The sequence below is a fragment of the Myripristis murdjan genome, chromosome 15 (genome assembly GCF_902150065.1).
Source record: "Myripristis murdjan chromosome 15, fMyrMur1.1, whole genome shotgun sequence".
In the NCBI taxonomy this organism is placed as follows: Eukaryota; Metazoa; Chordata; class Actinopteri; order Holocentriformes; family Holocentridae; genus Myripristis; species Myripristis murdjan.
The window spans coordinates 427,594-448,690 of NC_043994.1; the positions used below are offsets into that span (position 1 = coordinate 427,594).

The following is a 21,097-nucleotide window of genomic DNA, read 5'->3' on the forward strand; positions in this document are numbered from 1 at the left end:
CTCTTTTCTCCACAAGACATCCATGTGACTTGCCATGGTGGCAGTAATGACCTTTATTCGGGGGATGGTAACAGACTTCAATGGAGCCACTCTTGCTTTCCCCATGACAAAGGCACTGTGCACTTGTGAGTGAGCATTTCATGACAGCAGATAAGTCACTACCCCATAGCCATCTTCGCGTGCATCATAGAAATGATATAACTGTCCTGTGATCACTTTTCCAAAGTCAAAGTTTCAAACACATCATGATGTTACACTTCTCCAGATGGCAAAGTTCATCCAGCCAACTTTCCCATTCCTGAGCAACTGAAGCTCCCCCCTGGTCGGCGCTCCATTTCGGTTACTTTCAGCACCCTCTGTACGCTGTATTCGCACATTTTGATTCTCTATTCTTGAGTTGCTCTAATAGTAAGGGAAACATATAAAAATCTGCCAACTAAATCGTTACCAAGAAATTTCTTTATCAGTGTGTTCATAAAGGTGTGTAATAACATGTATTAAAAGGTTGAAATTCAACTCCTGGGGGAAACCCCGAAAAAACCTGATCAAAGTCGGGGTACCGATAACCGATTTTTGAAAAATTCTAAAGTGCTTAAATTGGACTTAAGTAACTTTTGAGGGGACAAAATAGGGGTTTTTCATGATTCTGAGTTGATTGCTAGCATTTATTTTTCACTACAACCACTTTTTAGTGGAAAAACTGCCACGCCCACTTTTGCATTTAGCCTACATATAAAGTTGCATTTATTTCAATTAGTTGCATAATACTCAGAGCAAATACTGATCCACCATGTCAAATGCTTCAGGAGTCAATGTTTGAGTCTTCTTCAACACCATCATGAATAACATTCTTGCATGTAATGCCTTTACAAACTCCACATGCTGAGATGCACTTGACACTATTCTTCTTATTTATTTATTTATTTGTTTGTTTGTTTGACAGGGACAGTGCACATTAATTAACATTACTGTAAATGCGCCAGAGTTAGCCAAGAGGCTATTTTTCATCTGTAGTCCCTGGACAGATGTTACAGAGTCACCCTAAAAACAGAATAAAATGAGATTGACATTACTTGCAGCTGCATCACCGGTTGCTGCAATCTCCATTACAATTGCAGCTTGTGAACTGGAGTAGCTCCTCAGGAGCCATGGGGTCTAGTGTTGGAACTGGCTCATAACCATGAACACCTAGGGCTCTAGTTTCGCAGACTGGGCGAGGCGGGGGCACAGCGCACCTGCGCTTCGCCAATTGGGTGTGGCCAGGTGGATTTTGCAAGTTTGGCATGCCGTGCGCCGTGGCGCAAGTACTCTGCCGTCCCTCCTACCGGCGGAAGGGAGGAGAGAAGGCGTGGAGTGGGGTTGACACAGCCAATTCACTTTAAACCAATCAAATGAGCCCCTGTCCTCGCCTTTAAAATGTGCCGCGCGAAGACATAATGAACGTTTACACAATTGACATGGAGGAAGAGAGCAGCCGCAACACACACTCAGGACAATGAGGCCAGTCTTGGCTGCTGGAATGATGCTGGAGCTGCCATCCATCTATCCATCCATCCATCCATCCATCCATCCATCCATCCATCTATCCTTACATTCGTCTTCCTCATTCCCGTCTTTCCATTACCTAGCTGCCTCGCATCTCTCTTTTTCCAGCTCTGTCACCGTCTGTTAAAGTTATTGATTTTTACGAGCAAATATAAATTTAACTGTGAAGCCCCCATTTTTAATGAATGTTTTTACCTCAAAGGATAATCCTCGCCACCTTCATTTAAATACATGTTTGTTTTGCAACTTTCGTCTCCATCACATACTGATGCAACAACACACTAGAGATTAAAACAAAATCCGGTTCATGAAGACTTTTACATTTGCTGTTCTAAACGCCCAGCATCTGGCAAGGAACTGATGCCTTTTACATTTTCGATTTGTGAGGAATATTTATATATGTGGAAGAGGAACTGGGTAGTTAACATGAGCAGCTCCAGACACCATGACTGGAAAAAAGACATCACCGTACTGGACACATTGTTTGACTGACAGGTGATCAGGTTGGGTTTCCATTACGCATGCCAAAAGGTGTCAATCTCCTTTGATCTGACATCAGTTGTGACGGGACTAGGGTTGGGTATCGGTTGGGTTATATCTGATACCGGTGTCTACTCGGTATGTTTTAAACGGTTCCGGTGCTTAAACGATTTTTGAACCGGTACTTAAAAAAAAAAAAAAAAAACGCGCACACTTTGTCAAAAAACAATACCCTTTTATTTCCAGGGCCAAATTGAACACAATATTAACTTAAATATTTAAACAATATAAATACAAGTAACATATGGTAATAATAAACTCATGCCATTTGTGCGCAACCGCAGGGTGGGTGGGGGTGGGGGGGTTTACAGTCGGGCTGCACGGCCCGGTCGGGAATGTCTTGTGGCCCGGTACTGCTCTGCAGACTGGTGGTTGGGGACCGCTGACGTAGATTATCAAACACGGTGCATTGTTCGGCTTTTAAATAAACTGCATGTGTCGTATGAGGGACGAAAAATGACAAAACAATAAATAAATGAATAAATAAATAAATACGCATATAAATATATAAATGCATAAATAATTAAATTAATAAATATTTCTACATTTATTTATTTCTTTATTTCTGTTTTTATTCATGCATTTATTTATTTATTTGTGTATTTATACATTTATGCATGCATTTATTTATTTATTTTTACATTTATTTATTTCTACATTTATTCATTTATTTATTCTTTCTTTTATTTCTACATTTATTTATTTATTTCTACATTTATTTATTTATTTATTTCTACATTTATTTATTTATTCCTACATTTATTTCTGTATTTCTACATTTCCACATTTATTTATTTCTGTATTTCTGTGTCGTATGTTAATAAGGTGGGCGGTTCTTACATTAGTCTTAAGCACGATTGGTTTGTGGGTGTGATCCTATCCACTGCTACTACCTGGACTGGCAGTAGCAGTGGATAGCAGTGGACTAGCTAGCTACTAGGGCATTAACAACGCCAGACTTTTCCACGTCGTCGACGTTACGTCGACCCGTCAACACCGGGAGATTTTTGGAGGGGCTAGCGGGGCTCCAACCGGAGGGAGGGAGGGAGGGGTTGTAGTGGAGCGCCGACCGGGCGACCGGGGGGGTGAGGAGGCTGTAGTGGAGCGCCGAGCAGTTTTTTATGAGGTTTCCCCCAGGAGTTGAATTTCAACCTTTTAGTACATGTTATTACACACCTTTAGAAACACATTGGTGAAGAAGTTTCTTGGTAACGATTTAGTTGGCAGATTGGTCAAATATCTGATAAAATACTCTTACTATAAGCCAATTTTGAGTATTCTAAGCCTCTAAGTTGCTCATTGTTGCTCTAAGTCGCTCCATTTCTGAGTATCAAAAGCCCTGTGTTGCTCTGTGCTCTAAAGTTAGTCCATTTTGCTCTATTTTTGCTCTAAAGTTGGTCCATTTTGAGTTACTGTTCTTCTGGGCTCCATTTTAGTTGCTCATTGATTCTCAGGTGCATGGTGGTTTTAACCCGTTTTGGGGGATCCTCCCGGGTGGAACTGTTTGGCCAATGAGATGTGTTTCCGTTATCTGCTAACTTGGGGGCCTTCCCCTGGGTGTCAAGTTTTATGGTCAAAAGTACCACATGGGCGGTCTCCTGAAGGTGGAATGCAGTGTTTATTAAACATTGCCAAAACTAAATAATTGGAATTAAGTTGGTCTAATGTTCAACAATACATTACATTCAATTTCTCTTCACCTTAAGGAGCAGAAAGACATCTGGCATGACACATTAACCAGTACCCTGGGTAAGACACAATTATGACAGACTTTAACAATCCCACAGATTAGATGGCTGCATAGCTCTCCTAACTATTACAACATCCACCTAACCTTTGTGGATTTTTACACAGAGTATTTACATTGGGTTTGTTACATATGACATGGAATAAGGTCCATTTTTGATCAACAGTTGTTTTCTCCACTGGGTGTGTATGGGAACAAGGAGAGCACTGTCCAGTGGTTTTCTGTGACTGTGTGTGTGTGTGTGTGTGTGGTGTGTGTGTGTGTGTGTGTGTGTGTGTGATTGTGTGACCAGTGGTAAAGTGTCTTACTTTGCAGGTCAGTCATGTACGTCTGTGGTTGTTTTCGTTAACCAAGGAATGCAAGGTTGTCCATTTGGTGATGACACGTAATGGCCTTGCCCGATGTGTGAACCCTTCTGCTGAGGTTTGGGAAGCGTTATCTATGTCCATCTGGTTAGAAGGTCTTTAAACCCAGCTAGCAATCTTACTGAAGCTCGACATTGATGGCTAGTTGGAATCCAAAGTTGTGGAGTTGTGTTTACTCATAGATGTCTCACAGGCTGTAACTGACAAATGCCAGTTCAGCTCTACGTGGGAAGTGACGATGTTTGGAGACCTTTTGGGCTCCAAAAAGGTGATAAGGGCACCATTTATTGCCTCAGCTGCTAGGGAGGAATGATTGGGGAAGCTCTGTGTCTGCTTCCTCCAAGATGAGTTGTTCCTACAGAAGCATTTGTCTCTCTTAACAGCTCAATCCCTGCATCAGTTTCAGGCAAATGGACATGTTTTAAATAAGGCCATCTCTAAAGATCACTGTCTTAGAATGTTCCCCCTGTAGACAGGCATGCATTTTTGTGTGGAAGCCTGTGGCAGTTCGTAGAATGGCTCCTCATGCAAGCCAGGTACCTCAAATCCTGGCACAGTGAGTACGTTTACATGCACACCATATTCCGGTTCGGCTCAATATTCCGGTTAAGGTAACTGCGCCGCGGCAACTGGAATATTCCGTTACATGTTACTTGGCATGCCCCCGTGTTTCGGCGTATTCCACTCTCTGACGTAATGCGACACTCAGCCGCGGGGGGCAGCAGTGCGCGTATAGGCGCCTGGTCTGCCGGAAATACAGACGAAGAAGTCTTCTTCCTCGTCTTATTCTTCTTTTTCTTCTTCTTCTGTCGCTATTTCTATGTTTTTCTCCCATCGATATACTCCGTGATATCTAAGTCTTTCATCAGCTGAAGGTGGACTGCAGTCTCCTGGCTCTTGCTGCTGTTCGCCCTGCCGTTTTTCCCCCGCTGCAGGTAACCATAGCAACAAAGACGCCACAGAATTCCTTGTGAGTCGAGCATAGCGCAGTCGTGACTGAATATTCCGGTTCGAGGAGTTTTCCGACTAAGGTGGTTACATGCCCCAATATTCCGGTTGGAACAGGAATATTCCAGGGGGCTTATTCGGAATTCTCTCCAACCGGAATATGACCTTAATCGGGTTCGGTGCGTGTTTACATGACACGTGCGCAACTGGAATATTGCGAATATTCCGGTTAATACAGGAATAAGGTGTGCATGTAAACGTGCTCATTGTGGCTGCCCCCAACTTTCACACACCATTGTGTGTAAGAGAATGTGTACCTTCTCCCAAGTGAGATTTAGCTGGTGCATTAAGTCTCTGTACAGAATACTGTTGTACTTCCTGGGTCCAACAAAGCATAAGTGCTAACAATCTTGCTGCCCTTATTGGACTTAACTTGCACCGGGACAATGGGAAGTTTACAGTTCTCCAGCCCCTGTAAGACCACTCGACACCAAAGTGCTGTCCACTGACACCTCTGACTTCTTTTTCAACTTGGTCAGAGTCCTTTCCTTCTCCTTTGGAGGTACGTGGAGTATAGTTGGATATTTTAGGCCACATTTAGCACAGGATTTCTGTTTCTGCTATCTTATTGATGTGTCCAACACTCAAACAGCAAAAGCAGACTCCATTTCCCTCAAGAAGCCAATCTTCTCTTTGTGAGCTCTTTTTTCCCAACCTGGGACACAAATCCACTGTGTGTCCGCCTCCACAACAAAAACAAGTCTTCCTTTTGGTGTCACGCTGAGTTTTACTTTCCACAGAGGCCAGAGTGGTGGCAAAGCTAGTTCCTTGGCTCCAGAATAAGGTTGTGGATTGTGTCTACTCACACCTATTTGTTGTCTGTGAGGTGGTATCCTTGATGTTCCCTGGATTTATAAGGCAACTTCTTTATAATGGTCAGCATATTGGCTGGAACATCTAGCTCATGCAGGTATTGCATCTCTTCCATGGCATTATAGCAACCTTTGAGGAAAAGGCTGTGCTCTTGAAGAGCTTTTATGTCTTCAGCTTTGATGGAAGGCCATGAAAGAGCCTTTTCCATATATGTAGATGCAACCTTCAGCTCATTTCCAAACTGTTCCTTTAATAAGGCCTTAGCCTTAGCATGTCCCCTAGCAGGATCCATGTGCTGGCAGCTTCTAACATGGTATTTGGGACTACCTTTAGTATGCTGCTCTAGGAAATAAAGTCTGTCATTATGGTTCGCAGTGTTCTTCTCCACAGCATTCTCAAAAGCCTGCATAAATGCATGATATCTTAATGGGTCACCATCAAAGATTGGTATCGCTTTCTTTGGCAAAGATGAAAGGCATTGCTGCTGTATCAACAGTGTTGTGATTTCATTTTGCTTTCTCATAATGTCAATCATATTGTTTTGATCCTCATTTTCTGGGGTGATATCTGCATTAAAGGCATTTCCATGTTAAATGTGTGTTTCTCCTTGGTCACTGTGATATACTGAATGTTGCTCAGGTTCATGGCATGCCACTGAAAAAGGCTCAGAATGAATGAACTGAGATTGAGTTTTGTCCTTAGTCCTTATTTCTGCATCCATGTGGCCATGTTTGATTTCCTTTAGTGACATTTGTGGAACAAATGAATTGGCTCTGTCATTGAGTGTTTGTATATTTTCTTGTCCTTTTTCAAGAGTTCATTCAATCTAAATGTTTTGCCATAGAGGTTTTTCCACTTAGGATGCTCCGAGATTTGAACACATTCAGTTTTGCCATGTGCGCAGCAATTTCCTCATCCAGTTGAAGCTGTTCCTTCCCTCCTTCTGATTAGGGTTTGATTGATTAGAACTTTATTGTCATTGTACAAGAACAACGAAATTGGTGGCAATCCCATTGGTGCCGAAAGAGTAAATACAAAGAATAAATACACTATATTACCAAAAGTATTCGCTCACCCATTCAAATGATCAGAATCAGGTGTCCTAATCACTTGGCCTGGCCACAGGGGTATAAAATCAAGCACTCAGGCATGCAGACTGTGAAACAAGACATTTGTGAAAGAATGGGCCGCTCTCAGGAGCTCAGTGAATTCCAGCGTGGAACTGTCATAGGATGCCACCTGTGCAACAAATCCAGTCGTGAAATTTCCTCGCTCCTAAATATTCCACAGTCAACTGTCAGCTCTATTATAACAAAATGGAAGCGTTTGGGAACAACAGCAACTCAGCCACGAAGTGGTAGGCCACGTAAAGTGACGGAGAGGGGTCAGCGGATGCTGAAGCGCATAGTGCAAAGAGGTCGCCGACTTCTGCACAGTCAATTGCTACAGAGCTACAAACTTCATGTGACCTTCAGATTAGCCCAAGTACAGTACGCAGAGAGCTTCATGGAATGGGTTTCCATGGCCGAGCAGCTGCAGCCAAGCCACACATCACCAAGTGCAATGCAAAGCGTCAGATGCAATGGTGTAAAGCACGCCGCCACTGGCTCTAGAGCAGTGGAGCACGCGTTCTCTGGAGTGATGAATCACGCTTTTCCATCTGGCAATCTGATGGACGAGTCTGGGTTTGGAGGTTGCCAGGGAGAACGGTACATTTCAGACTGCATTGTGCCGACTGTGAAATTTGGTGGAGGAGGAATTATGGTGTGGGGTTGTTTTTCAGGAGCTGGGCTTGGCCCCTTAGTTCCAGTGAAAGGAACTTTGAATGCTTCAGGATACCAAAACATTTTGGACAATTCCATGCTCCCAACCTTGTGGGAACAGTTTGGAGCGGGCCCCTTCCTCTTCCAACATGACTGTGCACCAGTGCACAAAGCAAGGTCCATAAAGACATGGATGACAGGAGTCTGGTGTGGATGAACTTGACTGGCCCTGCACAGATCCTGACCTGAACCTGATAGAACACCTTTGGGATGAATTAGAGCGGAGACTGAGAGCCAGGCCTTCTCGACCAACATCAGTGTGTGACCTCGCGCTTTGGGAAGAATGGTCAAAAATTCCTATAAACACTCTCCTCAACCTTGTGGACAGTCTTCCCAGAAGAGTTGAAGCTGTAATAGCTGCAAAAGGTGGACCGACATCATATTGAACTCTATGGGTTAGGAATGGGATGGCACTTCAGTTCATAGTATGAGTAAAGGCAGGTGAGCGAATACTTTTGGTAATATAGTGTAGGTTAAAAACTCAAAAAAATAAATCACACACACATGCACCTACACACACCTTCGCACAAACAACCATCCTATAAACATTGCACAGCTCTATTAGCAGCATTCAATAGATTTTACATATTGCACACTTGGTTAAGCAGCATTCATGGCAGCAATGGCTCTTGGGTAAAAACTGTTTTTTAGTCTATTTGTCCTTGATTTGAGAGACCTGTATCTCCTGCCTGATGGCAGCAGTTCAAACAGAGGGTGACCAGGATGAGATGAGTGTCACAGTATGTTCCTGGCTTTTTTAAGGCAGCGGGGAATTGTTCTGAACTGTCAGTTCTTGCAGTGAGGGGAGGGGGGCAGGTGACGATCTTCTGAGCAGTGGTGATGACTCCCTGAAGCGCTCTTCTGTCTGCAGCTGTGCAGCTGGCAAACCAAACACAGAAACAGTACATCAGGATGCTCTCCACAGTGTCGCGATAGAATGTTACTGGCAGCTTCACAGAGAGTTTGTTTTCTTGAGTAGTCTGAGGAAATACAGTTTCTGCTGGGCCTTCTTCACAAGCGCTGTGGTGTTAGCACTCCAGGTGAGGTCCTCCTCAATGGTGACGCCCAGGAATTTAAAGGCCCCATGGCCTGAAAAATGCAATTTTCGTTGTTTTTGCACGATGGGGAGGGTCTTTGGGCCACATAAATACTGTCCCGTGCCTTTCACCTATGATAAATGGAGAAGTGCACACAGCCGGTTTTTTGAAACTGTTTCTGTAAAACGAGCGGATTGCACTTCCTTGATGTTTTGATGTCAGTGTCTGTCCTGACGTCAGTGACTCCACCCACAGGGCCTGCATCCCCAGGCAACCAGCTACTAAGCCAGCGAACTTAGCCAGTTAGCCTCAACTCCGTGGCCAACAAGTTAGCAAGCTAGCCAACTTAGCCAGTACCCCTTCGCTTCCAGAGCAACAAGTTCACAACATATTTACAACATATTTAACAAAAATAACTTACCATTCTGAAACATCTTGTAATAAACGGATTTGAGGTGGTTCTTCTCCTGCTGTCTGTGTTTCGGGATCGTACGGTCATATAACATCACGTTCAGGGTCCCGGTTTCACGGGTCCTGCAGGCTTTTAGTCCAAATTTGCTCGTCTGTTGGGCTCATTTCGGCGCCGACTGTTTTATCAACCTGACACAATACAATGCTGGCTCGGAGTCAGGCTAAAATACATACGGTTGTATAACATCACGCTCAGCGGTAGCCATGACAATCTTACATAAGCTGATAGCTTGCTTTTGACAAGTTTTCAAATAGTTACCGTATCTCGTTGGCTCTATTTTTCTCTCGCTCAATATGGCGGCGCACTATTGTTTACGTCCCAGAATGCATTGCGCAGTGACGAGTTGATTGGCCCAACCATATGTCACTCGGAAAACAGTCAGCCAATCAGTGGAGAGGGGCTGATTCTCTCTTCTGATTGGCTAAAGAACCGTGCTGCCAAAGCTCCGGGATAAAGGCAAGAGAGAGGAGCTGGGAAAACTATATTTAACAGACCACAGGTATTCAAAACCACAATACGTCATGCTAGGGATATCAGCAGTTAAAATAAAACCCTGAAAAAGTGTACACCATGGGGCCTTTAAAGTCAGTCTCCCTCTCCACACAATTCCCGTTGATGAACAGGGGCTGGATGTCCGTTTTATTTCTTCTGTAAAACCACTACAACCTCTTTGGTCTTTGATGTACACTCCTGATCAAAATTTTAAGACCAGTTGAGAAATTGCAAGAATTTACATTTTGCAATGTTGGATCTTAAGAATGTTCTAAATAGAGCTTCAAAATGCAAAAAGAAGAAATGGGAGTGAGAGAAAAAAAATTTGAGTAAGCAATTTATTGCAAACAACCATTAAACTGAAATAGGCTCTTCATCAGTTGATCAAAAGTTTAAGACCACTGCCTTTAAAAGCCCAAATCTTGGCAAAAATGTGAATTCAGTGTCATTTTCTGTCAGGTATCCACACTGTCATGACCTCCTGATGGCAAAGGCAATAAAGTTTTCTCTCCTTGAACGTGGTCGGATTGTTGAGCTGTATAAGCAAGGCCTCTCGCAGTGTGCCATTGCTGCTGAGGTTTGATGCAGTAAGACAGTCATTTTAAACTTCTTAAAAGATACTGAGGGTTACGGAACAAAAAGTCAGTGGTAGACCCAAAAAAATTTCACCGGCCCTGAGCCGGAGGATTGAATTGGCTGTCCGTCAAGACACAGGACGATCCTCGGCCACACCAAAATGGTCTCAATTTATAAAGTTTGTAAAATGAAGAATGGGCACAGAATGGGCACTTTACTGCACAGTAAAGTGCAGTAAAGCCCCAGGATGCTCTGGTGTTCGGTTGTCATTTGTCCCAGTTTGTCCATATCTCCCTGTCTCTGTCTCTTGTCTCTCTCTCTCCCCTTTCCACCCAACCGGTAGAGGCAGATGACCACCGGCCCTGAGTCTGGTTCTACCTGAGGGTTCTTCCCGTTAAAGGGGAGTTTTACCTCGCCACTATCGCCAAGAGCATGCTCAGGAGGGAATCTGTTGGGTTTCTTTGTTTTTGTTTTTTTTTAGCATCAAATCACAACAAAGTTATCTCATGACGCTTTACAGGTAGAGCAAGTAAAGACCACGCTTTACAAATTAGAGAAGAAAAAAACACTTTACGGGCTTTATGGGCACTTTACTGCACAGTAAAGTGCCCATTCTGTGTGACATTTTACAACTTTTTCAATTTTGAAAATAATCACACCAAAATGGTTTCAGTTTGTAAAGTGGTCAATTTTATGCATATTTTATGTATGGTGAAATTCAGAATGGGTATTTTACTTTGGAAATTTGGAAGTGAAAACCCGAACTGTATGAATGTGCAGCTTAAGAGATTTGGTAAAAAGTTCCGGAAAATGTTGATGTTTGACACCTGAAAATGGAGGAAAAATAAGGACGTGCGAAAATCGCACCAAAATCGACACATACTCCCCTCACTAAATTGTCCGTATCTCAAAAAGTATCCATCCGAGCAAACTAAAATTTTACAGTGTGCCTATTGGTTAAATAAGGAACAGAGTTTTTTGAAACCCAAGTGCGTGGGATGTCCTGAAAATTTGGTGAAATGACATGGAATGACCGTACTCTTCCAGGTCTGGATGGTCAAAAATATCTGAGTTTGTTCTTGCAGCTGGTAGCGGGCGCCTTCAGGCCAAGTCTTAACAGTCCTAGTGACCAGAGTTTGTTTCCTGAGGGGGGTGTATGCTCGTGCAAGGAGCATGGACATGTGGTCTGACTGACCCAGGTGTGGCAGCTGGATAGCCCTGTAGCCCTTCTTGATGTTGGAGTACACCTTGTCCAACGTTTTTACTCCTCTAGTGGCACATTTCACATGCTGATGTAGTTTAGGGAGTATAGTTTTCAGGTCAGCATGGTTAAAATCCCCAGCAATAACATGCACAGCCTCAGGATATTTGTCTTGCTGGCCGCTAATAATGCAATGCAAAAGTCCCAGGGCCGAGTTAGCTTGTGCAGCCACTCCTCTTCTTCCAGGTTACGCTTGTTCTTTTATAAATTTTCTTATCTTTGATGCTGCCAGGTCAGCCTCAGCTTTAAGGCATGCAGAAGAAATAATCGAAGCAGCAGACCTTAGATGCATTCTGCATTGATACTTGACTGATTCATGAGCTATTGGCTCATGAGTAGTAAGCAGTTGTGCCTGAGGTTCATGAACTGTAGGCACCACTTGTTCAATTCAACAAGACCAGATTTGACATGACTGTTGAACAGTTCCTCTGGTTCACTCAACCACTTTTCAACATGCATTGGACAAATCCACAGACAAGAAGAAATTTGTCGAGCAAAAATCACATTTAGCACATCAACAGCGAAGCGACAGATTTCAAAGACCATTGACAGCATGGAAATTCCTTATTTGACAACAGAGTGACAAAACAACACTGGGAAACCGTACAATGCTGAGACCTATGAATACCCATCTCTCAATCAAGAATCAGCTGTCCCAGTGGGTAAACAGCAGTGAACTTTCGTGCCGCAGTTCTTCTTTTATGGACAACTGCACATACACATAAAAGCCTTGATTGGCTTTGAGAGTGGTTACTGGGGCTGCAGTGGTTTGGCCGGCGTCTTTACTCTGTGGTGCAAGTTATTTGATCTTGTTCCATTTGTTCTTTGATCCGATGCACTGTCCAGTGATACTTCTTTTAATGCCTTTTTTTGTTGACAACATTGTAGCGACTACTGAAAGCAAGAAAAGTCGCTGAGAGGCTGAGGAGGGTCTTAATTGCTGTCTGACGTGCTACTTAAAAAATAATCACCAAGATTAAAATAAGTTTAGAAGTTTATTAATAAAAAAAAAAAAAAACAACTTATAATAAAGTCATCAAATCCTACTCAAAAATAATCACAGCAATCGACAAACACAAACAGCGGCGGTCAACAAAAAAATAAGCCGATCCACTCGTCTCTCTCTTTCCTACCAGCTGCTGAAGCAGGGGAACAGATGCTTATTTTAACTATCACCGCCTCTATCCCATGTGACCCAGTTATTAATCACCATGACTGTAACACCAAATAATAACACAAAAAAATATATACCAAAATATAAACCATGACAAATAACCCATGATAATTCAACTCAAAATAAATCTATTCATGGCTCTTACAGTCACTTCCAATTGTTTGAATCAGTGAGGGTTATTAAGTCTGAACAGATTCCTCAAGTTGTTATTACTTGGACACCTAAGTATAAAACGGTTTTGGAGCCCATTTAAATGCATGTGATTGGCACAAATAACTCTGGTCAGCTTTGGTCAGAGAGAGTATTTCACTCTTTTCATAATTCACCTTATAGCCAGATGTCATGCTGTACCTGTTCAGAAGAGCTTGTAGCTCAGTTAGGGATCAGGCTGGGTCCGTAAGAAATAAAATTACATCATCAGCAAACAAGCAAATTTTGTGAGTCGGCTAACTGACCTTGATGCCTCCTGTGTTTGGGTTTTGCCTCACTGCTTGTGCAATCAGCTCTCTTGCTAGGACAAAGAGTCCAGCAGAGAGTGGGCAGCCCTATCTGCTGCTTTTTTTGTAGTGTCAGAGGAGTTAACCTTTCTTAGCACATCAGCACTTTGAAACAGTGATCCATGCCTTCATTACATCTCGGCTAGATTACTGCAATGCACTTTACTTTGGAGTCAGCCAGTCCTCCCTCGCACGTCTCCAGTTGGTGCAAAATGCAGCCGCACGCCTCCTAACTGGAGTATGTAAGAGGGAGCACATAACCCCCATCCTGGCCTCCCTCCACTGGCTGCCTGTGCACTTTAGGGTTCATTTTAAGATTCTTTTATTTGTTTTTAAACCCTTAAATGGCCTGGCCCCCCCTTACCTCTGTGAGCTTCTTCACCCCTACGCTCCTGCTCGGTGCCTCAGGTCAGCTGACCTGCTGCTCCTGGAGGTACCGAGGTCAAAACGGAAGCTCAGAGGGGACAGAGCTTTTTCAGTCGCTGCTCCGAAACTGTGGAACGAGCTACCCCTCCACATTAGACAGGCCTCCTCACCATCCATTTTAAAAGTCCTTAAAACCCATTTTTATTCCTTGGCTTTTAACCCCACATGAGACTCTGCTTCTATTTTAGTGTTTTATGGTTTGTTTTATTTATTGTTTTCATGTGTTTATTTGTTTTATTGTGTTTAAATTGTTTTTATTGTTTTTAAGTTGTTTTAGAAACATTAAAAACAATTATTTATATTATATATTTATTTATTTTCCTGTTATTGCCTATTTTTGTACAAGCACTTTGTTGCAGCTGTGGTTGTTTTAAAGGGCTTTTATAAATAAAGTTGAGTTGAGTTGAGAGGTCCTGACATTTTCCTTCAAAATTTGTTGATATACATCAGAATTCATTTTTCCATGTTTCACAGATGGCGTAAGGTTCTTATGCTGGAATTCAGTGTTTTTCTTTCTCCATACATAACGCCTCTCATTTAAACCAAAAAGTTCTATTTTTGTTTCATCTGTCCACAAAATATTCTTCCAGTATCCTCAGGCTTGTCCAGGTGATCTTGAGCATACTTCAGACGGGCAGCAATGTTCTTTTTGGAGAGCAGTGGCTTCCTCCTTGCAACCCTGCCATGCACACCACTTTTCATTTTCACCACCATCATTTTCCTATGTAAATAAATGAACAGGTATAATATCTTTGTCTCCTTTGTTTAATCAGACTCTCTTTATCTACTCTAAGGACTTGTGTGAAAATCTGATGAAGTTTTAGGTAATATGTATGCTGAAATATACAAAGTTCTAAGGGGTTCACAAACTTTCAAGCACCACTGTAGCCCCTGCACTTTCTCAGGTATTAAAAATGGAAGTGTCAGCAGGGAGTGGTCTGAGATGATCTTTGGTAAATATTCAGTTTTCAGAGCCCAATGGTTAATGCGAGAAAAAAAAATCTTCTCTTGTGTGGGAATTTTGGGGACAGGAGTAAAAGGAGTAATCTCTAGTCGTGGGGTGTAAGTGTCTCCATATGTCACAAAGGTTTAAATCATTCATAAAGGTCAGTGTAGCTCTGGCTGCTTTGGTCAGAGCCGGCAGACAATGACACTAAAGAGAGACAAATCAATTATGCAATTAAATGAAATTGGCCAAGATGAACTGTCAGGGATGGATAAATGAGATGGAGGTGCAGCAATGCAAAGACCAGAGCAGGGTTTCTTGTTGGAGTTGTGCTAAGATGGACTGAGAAACACAACGAAACCAAAGATATACAGTGTAATAACGTGCTACAGTGCTCATGGAAAGTGCTGCGGTGCTCATTAAAAGGTGGCTGAGGTTAAGGGTTAGCTGTCAGAGGTGAGTAAATGGGATGGAGGTGCAACAATGCAAAGACCAGAACACGATTTCTTGTTGGGAGTTGTGCTAAAATAAATTGAGAAGAGGTAACATTGTAAAGTGCTTGCAGGTGCTTAAAATGAACTTAAGAAGAGGTAGTACATTTGTAAAGTGCTGTAGTGCCTCCTTATAGTTTACCCATGTCACTGCGCATGTCTGTGAGGGAACATGTGCAGCGACATGGGGAGCAATGTACATTCAGTTAACAATGATTACAGGTCTGGTTGGACTTGAGCCAGTCTTTTAAATGCCTTTTTAAAATAAGAAAAGTAGAGCCCCCTATTAAACCGGGCCTCCTATTAAAAGCTTTAAATAGCTTCCTTGGGGTGACCCTTTTCACACATCTGACTGTGTAAAATACCTGTTGTATACACCATGTATCGTATTGTATTCCCTGGATGATCTGTGAATAAACTAAACTAAAACTGAAAGAGCAGTCTCTTATGGAGGTTGGCAGGCCGTTCCAGATTTTGCTGCCTCTGACTGATAGAACAGACTTTGAGAAGGAGGTGCGCCTAAATGGAATTGCACAGTCTCCTCTTGTAGTTACTCTAGTATTGGTAACGCTGGTGGATTTACATTCAAGAAACTGACTCAGGGGTGGAAGTCCATTCAGAATCTTATACACACAACATGCAAGTTTAAAGGTGATAAGACTGTCAAAACTCAGTAGATTATTAAATTAAAAAAGAAGTATAAAAGGCAGGTTACACTAAACACTCAAAAGTGTCCGAAAGAAACTCAGTAGTACCTTGTGGTTAAGAATGCAGCACCTGCGGTGTAATCACTCACTCCTTATGATGACATTATTTATTTGCGTCATCCAGATGGGCAGCGAGTTTTTGGTTTCCCTCTCAAATCTCTCTGAGAATGTGGGGCGAGCCTTCACCTGCGTTTTTTTCCCCACCTCCATGGTCGCCATTTGGGTTGTTAGCATGTGGATGGTTAGAGCTAGGGTTAGCATCCTTTACAACCAACATGAGCGGAGGATTTGCGGAGCGGTTATGTTTCCCTCTGGACCTGGTATCCATGTATATTTTATATCGACTTTTGTAAAGAGTTTGTGTGAAATGAATCTGTTAAACAATAGATTTGTCAGGGTGTTGTCAGGAGCTCTCGGTGGCACTCTGTCTACCTTCACTGCATCACGTGATCCCCACACAATTTATCTTTAAGGCAGTAAATTCAAAACATTTTGGCACACTTACAGCATATAAAATACAAGAAGGAAAGCAGGATTTGACATATATGGCCACCCCACCACCCCCTCCAATTCTGTCAGTTCTAAAGAGATTATAATCATTCATGGCCACCTCCAAATCACTGATGCTATTTGAGTGCTATGTTTCTATTTGCTATTTTTGTATTTGAAATACTTAAAATACATTATAATATTATTTTATTCTCAAAGACCATACTGAGGCCACTGAATGCCTAAAATGTGATATTAGATGTATAGAATGTATTTTCAAAATACAAATTACATGTATTTTAATTAAATACATTCTCTCAGACCAGTATTTCATATTCTGATTTGCAATTTGTAACAAGACACATCAGAATCAGCTTTATTGGCCAAGTATGCATTCACATACAAGGAATTTGACTCTGGTAAACTTTGCTCTCCCTTAATTTACATAAATTAAATAACAAAAGAGAAAACAGAAAAATGGCAATAAAATAAACAAGTAGACAAGTAAACAGTGCAAATAGACAAGTAAACAGTGCAGATAGAAAAATAAACAGTGCAAATAGATGTGCAATAATGCAGTGCGTAAGGACCTGACTATGAAGAGTTCATCAGAGCAACAGCCTGGGGGGAAAAAACTGTTTCTGTGGCGGGTGGTTCTGGCAAACAGTGCTCTGTAGCGCCGACCAGAGGGGAGAAGTTGAAACAGTTTGTGTCCGGGGTGAGAGGAGTCTGCAGAGATCCTACCGGCCCTTTTCCGGGGCAACAGAGCGAGAAGCGTCCTTTATAACTGTGTAACAATGGTCCAAAGTCTTCCTGTCCCTGGTGGGACATTTAATGTGTTGCTTGTATTTTGGTAGTTCGTGGGTGAGGTTTGCTCTGTTAAAGTCTCCTAGAATGATGAGAAGGGAGTCTGGATGCTTTCCCTCCACGTCTGTGATCTGGCTAGCGAGGTGCTGTAACGCCTCCATTATGCACGCCTGAGGTGGGATGTAAACAATGACCAGAACAAACGAGGAAACTCCCGCAGTGCATAAAAAGGCTTACAGTTTATGAAAAAAGTCTCCAGATGAGGGCTGCACGACTTCATCAACACTGTGACATCTTTACACCAACCTTTGTTTATGTCTGATGTATTTGTGCCCCTCTCTAAATGTATAGTACACAATCAATCAATAATAGAGCTGACTGTGGACACAAACTCAATGAAAAGATTCTGCATGACTCCAAAAAAATATTCTGGATTCAAGTCAGGATGTGGATATGCTGCCTTGCAAGTCACTGTGGCCCCTCATGATGACCTAAAATATATTTCTTTGCCCTCATACATTGCCCATCTGTGCTTATGCTTATTTAGAAACCAATGTTGTGATTCTGGGCTAAAATCACTAGGATTATCTTCTTACTAAATCCCCTTGCAAAGTAGAATTTCATGAGGTCATCAACTGCAAGTGTGATATGCATCAAGCAGCAGCATTTGTAGTGTGTGGCTGATCCAGCCTTGCAAAGTGAAGCCAAGCAGGCCAAGTTCCTCACAACAAAAGTGATCAAATAAATCATTTGTGTTTCACCTATCAAACTTCCATTTTCAAATGAAATTCCAGGGTGGGGATTACCACTGGCTGACCATTGTGTCTGATTGCTGTAAACATAAATACTGCACTGACAGTCATGTGTAATGATGCATGACAGATGCACTGGCACTGCTAGAGGACAACTTGAATGGAAAGTGTGAGAGTGTTGTTTGGTATTTACATTAACAAGGTGACATAGTGGCCTGTAGCTTACCTGGTTCAACCCATCAGATCTAGTTCCAAATCTGTGTCTCGCTCTTTATCTGGCACCACTCAATGTTGTCAGCTTGTGTAATTATGTTTTTCTTTCCTGTCTGTCTCTACTGTGATTGTCAAAGAAGAAATGCCAAAATAGTTATTAAAAAAGTAATGGATTATTGAATCTAGCACATGAATGTGGATTTTATGCAGACTTTTAAAAAGACATTAAGTGTGTTTTACTGATAACCTTTTCCACTGTATCTGTTGATGTGTCTGCTCATAGTGGCTGCTTCAAGGAGTACTTCGTTCACAAGTTCAGGGCCATGCTGGGCAAAAATAGGATCATTTTTCCTGGAGAGAGGGTAAGATGTGGTTGGTGTGCTATGTGTATATTTGTCAGTACTGTACTGTTTAGGCTAGATCAGTGGTTCTCACATTAGTTCATCAAAGAGCTATTCAGTTTGATTTGAAGTGCAGTAAACCACAATGCATTCATATGCTGAATGTGAACCCTCTGAAAGCTTAATGACACAAAATTACTTCAAAATTGCATTTGCATACAATTGGCCTGTATTGGCCAATTTTATGGCCAATGCAGGGGTTTTGATTTCCTTTTAAATATTTTATAATTTTAACATTTTTTATTTTTCTACTGTATTTTGGAATATTTTTATTTTATTAGTTTTACTTAATTTTGCACAGCAAAAGGTATTTTTACATTCATGTAATATTTAAGGCAGTTTTCTAACTTATCAGTCTGTTCTAGCTGGTCAGTTGTTTTCCTTGTTTGGTCATCATATCCACAATATTATTGACTGTCAAAATCACATTTTAACTAAATATTTTGTGAAAACACTGCTATTGCTACAGTATCATCACAATATAACTACTGAGTTGTTGGGTCAAAAAATATTGCGATATTTGATTTTGTCCATATCGCTCAACCCTAATATCACATTAGATTTCGCTGAAAAATCATGACTAATTTTCTCTGTCTTGAGCACTGTAACACATAGCTGGGGTTTTCAAACTTTTTCATTTTCTGGACCCCCAAGTTGACTTTCATTAAGCTGACTTGCACATGAAGTGATTTTGCCCTACAGAGACAGTTAAATCTAGATATTTGAAGAATTTCTAGTGAATTAAATTACACTGAAATAAAAACTATTCCTCATTTTGCTGAGGACCCCTTGGAAGCCTTTCAAGTACCTTTGGAAGGTCGTCCGTTCCACACTTTGAAAGCCACTGATACATACCACGTTGCCCTGACCTATTTTCTGTGTTTGAAAAATACAGTATTTGAAATCTCTCGAAAATTGTTGAGGTAACTAAGCAAAACAGCAAAACACAGAATCTTTTTTGATCAAGTAAAAAAGTATGATGCATACTTTTATGACAGCTCTAGTAGAATAAGGACACAGTCTGTAGACTTGACTGCTGTTTCTGCGTTGCAGGTGCTGCTCGCTGTATCTGGAGGTCCCTCCTCCTGCTCCATGCTCAATCAAGTCCAAGAGGTTTGCCCGTCTCATCTGTGTGTCAAATTATCTATTCAACAAAATAATGTTCAAGACATTCACCAAGTTTAGATTGTCCTGTTGATCAACTGTTCCATTAAGAGATGAGAAACAGAAATCAAGATCATCTGTGTGTTCTCACTTAGTTGGTGGCTCTGGTGTTTTGTCAGTATGTAACTGTGGGTCCTGTTCAAATTTGCTTATCCTGTCCATCTCTAGTTGCAGCATTGTTTTCTGTGAGGTAGACCTATCAACCAGTGCTTGCTGCAACAGCAGCTGCTGCCACTAGGGGTTGAAAGGCAGACTGCTACTATTCATTCCAGTGGATACGCTCAGTTGATTGAATAAATCATTAGAACAAGAAAAGTCAGAGGTCGTTGGTCACTGTGTTTTATGAACATATTCCCTCAATCTAAATCAAAAATCAAGGTTTCCCTCAAAAAAATAGCTGTGCATGAATGTAATGTGGCATGGTGAGATGGTGTACAGTGTGGCCTGAAGCTTATCTGGGGATTTTAAACACAATGATGTTTAAAATCATTGTGTTTAAAACAATGATCTCAAAGTGATTGAGAGTGATTTTGTTCGGAGAGTGATTTTGTTCAGTCCGATCCGCTCGGAAGGCCTCGGAAGGAGAGATTGTAAATAATGAATATGTTTAATATTTGCAACTAGAAATCCTGTAGTGTGTGGGGCGCTCCGAGAGGAGCCGAGCACGCACAGTGTGGAATGTCCAGTGATGGGAATACGGCGTAAAAATAAATGGCGGTTATTTTTAGCAGTAATGAGTAATCAAAATATTATATATATATGTTTCCCCTGTTACACAGCCGTTACTTTACTGACAATAAATGCGCCGTTACTAGGCTATACTGAGCTAACTGATGCCGGCTTCAACCGAGCAGGCTGCTCGAAAAGCTTTCCGCACACTACAGGAATTTCCACACACTAGGCTACGGGATTTTATGGTCGCAAGTCTTTTTCGTCCCTTTTTTACCTTTATTTTTTATTATTATTTTATTATCCTATACGAAAAATGTGCGTCTTGTGGAGAAAAAGCGGCTTGTCAATTTTCAAACCGATCAGACTTTGCAGTTTTTTATCAATATAATATAATTCCCGATGACCAGAGCGGATAGTGTCTCTGCCTGCCATGAATGAGACCAAGGGTTCAATTCCCTACCCGGACAAGAGGGCACTTTTGTGTTAAACCATGGCAATGAAGTGATTCTTATTATTCTGCCTGTCATTGGATAGATGACACTCAGTGGCATTTAGGGTTTCGATAATTTTCATTTCTGTACCTTTTTTGTGGATTTTTGCGCCGGTGTTGTCCGCCCTGTTTGTTAGCACTGAAGTCACGTTGTGACTACACGAGATTTAGAATATGAGCGTGAAGAAC

The 21,097-nt window shown here is 41.8% G+C and overlaps 1 protein-coding gene across 2 annotated transcripts in view; it reads left to right on the top strand.

Annotated features, from left to right (window-relative positions):
• ctu2 (cytosolic thiouridylase subunit 2 homolog (S. pombe)) overlaps positions 1–21,097 on the top strand; it is a 101,374-nt gene that overhangs the window by 27,145 nt on the left and 53,132 nt on the right. For both annotated transcript variants that reach the window (XM_030070992.1, XM_030070990.1), the window contains exons 3-4: positions 18,465–18,543; positions 19,636–19,695. In XM_030070992.1, the coding sequence (XP_029926852.1) occupies positions 18,465–18,543; positions 19,636–19,695 (139 nt within the window). The remainder of the gene's footprint in view (positions 1–18,464; positions 18,544–19,635; positions 19,696–21,097) is intronic.